At 43.6% G+C, this 1,464-nt stretch overlaps 1 protein-coding gene across 1 annotated transcript; it reads left to right on the forward strand.

Annotated features, from left to right (window-relative positions):
• The first annotated feature begins 301 nt into the window (after window positions 1–301).
• On the forward strand, window positions 302–881 carry LOC109414002 (flexible cuticle protein 12). The gene is made up of 2 exons (XM_019687727.3): window positions 302–502; window positions 577–881. Exons 1-2 carry the CDS (start codon window positions 375–377, stop codon window positions 764–766), a joined length of 318 nt encoding a protein of 105 aa, XP_019543272.2. The 5' UTR covers window positions 302–374; the 3' UTR covers window positions 767–881.
• The last annotated feature ends 583 nt before the right edge of the window (window positions 882–1,464 follow it).

Below are 1,464 nucleotides of genomic sequence, written 5' to 3' on the forward strand. Positions count from 1 at the left end.
ATCAAGCACGTTTGAAGTGAATTCACCACGTGCGGAATCCTCGCCAGCCACATTCAGGGAGATCTACGATCCGGACGAGAGGCATCAATTTCAACGCATGGAGATGTCGCCTTCTCCGCCCAGTCGAAACGGCAATAAATGATCTAACATTATTGACTGTTCGGCTAATTGAGATGAGTTAATTCAATTACCTACTCCGATCGAGGAGTGTTTTGAGGGAGGATGGTAGGGTGAAGTTAACAACTAGAACTGCTTTCTTTACAAGTGAGAATTTGTCTATAAAAGTAGATGCAGGAAGGGTTTGGATCAGTTGTCTCCGGTGTTTCGCTAAGATAAGATTTCAGTGCGAGTAGAAGCAATACAGTTTACAGAAAATGACGCGGATAGTTGTGTTCTTTGCTTTGCTGGTTGTTGCTCTAGCAGCTCCGGCAGATGACTCGGCGAATGCTCAAATTCTGAAATACGACAGTGAAAATATTGGCATTGATGGGTACAGATTTGAGTAAGTGTATTGTATGTATTTGTGTTAAACGGAAAAGTTGGTAATTGAAGTGCATCCAAACCTATCGTCAACAGATTTGAAACCAGTGATGGAACGTCTCGCCAGGAACAGGCCGAGCTTAGGAATGCTGGAACTGATCAGGAAGCGATAGTGGTTCGAGGATCGTATTCCTACGTAGGTCCCGATGGAACGCAGTACGTGATAAATTACGTGGCAGATGAAAATGGATTCCAACCGGAGGGAGCTCATATTCCGAAGAAGTAGAGATGGCAATTCCTGTATCTTAAGAGCTAGTTTTGTACAAAAGATAGACACACCAAAAACAAACCCAAAATTAGAATTGAACACGAAATCAATAAAAATGCTTGTTAACTTGTGATATTAATGAACATTCTATTATAAGAATAAATGCCAAACAGTAGCACATTCGTGTTAGGATACGTCAACGTTGTACGAAAATATTCAAAGTTGATCAAATTCAATTAGATCCATGCTTTTAGGTGCCATTTTCGGTCCTAAGCTTCTGTGCAAAATTTGGGAATTAACGGTTTAGCGTGCCCTGTCTACCGGCCGTCGATGAAACCGACTTGATAACTTCCCACGAACTCATTCATTTTAGGTGACAGACGACGGAAGATGATCTTGGAAAGCACTTTGTAGGCAGCATTTAAATTAGTGATCGCTCTGAAGTTCTCCACATTCCAAATGGCCGCCTTTTTGTGAATGGGGCAGATTACCCCTTCCTTCCACTCCTCCGGTAGCTGTTCGGTTTCCCAGATCCTGACTATCGACCGGTGTAGGTGGCCAACTTTTCTGGGCCCATCTTGATGAGTTCATCAACCATCCTTGCCAGCTGCTTTGTCGGTTTTGAGCTGGCGTATGGCATCCTTAACTTCCCTCAGCGTGAAAGTTGGCTCATTTTCGTCCTCTGCTGCAATGGCGTAGTCGTTCCCTCCTTTGTC

Source organism: Aedes albopictus, chromosome 2 (assembly GCF_035046485.1).
Source record: "Aedes albopictus strain Foshan chromosome 2, AalbF5, whole genome shotgun sequence".
NCBI lineage: Eukaryota > Metazoa > Arthropoda > Insecta > Diptera > Culicidae > Aedes > Aedes albopictus.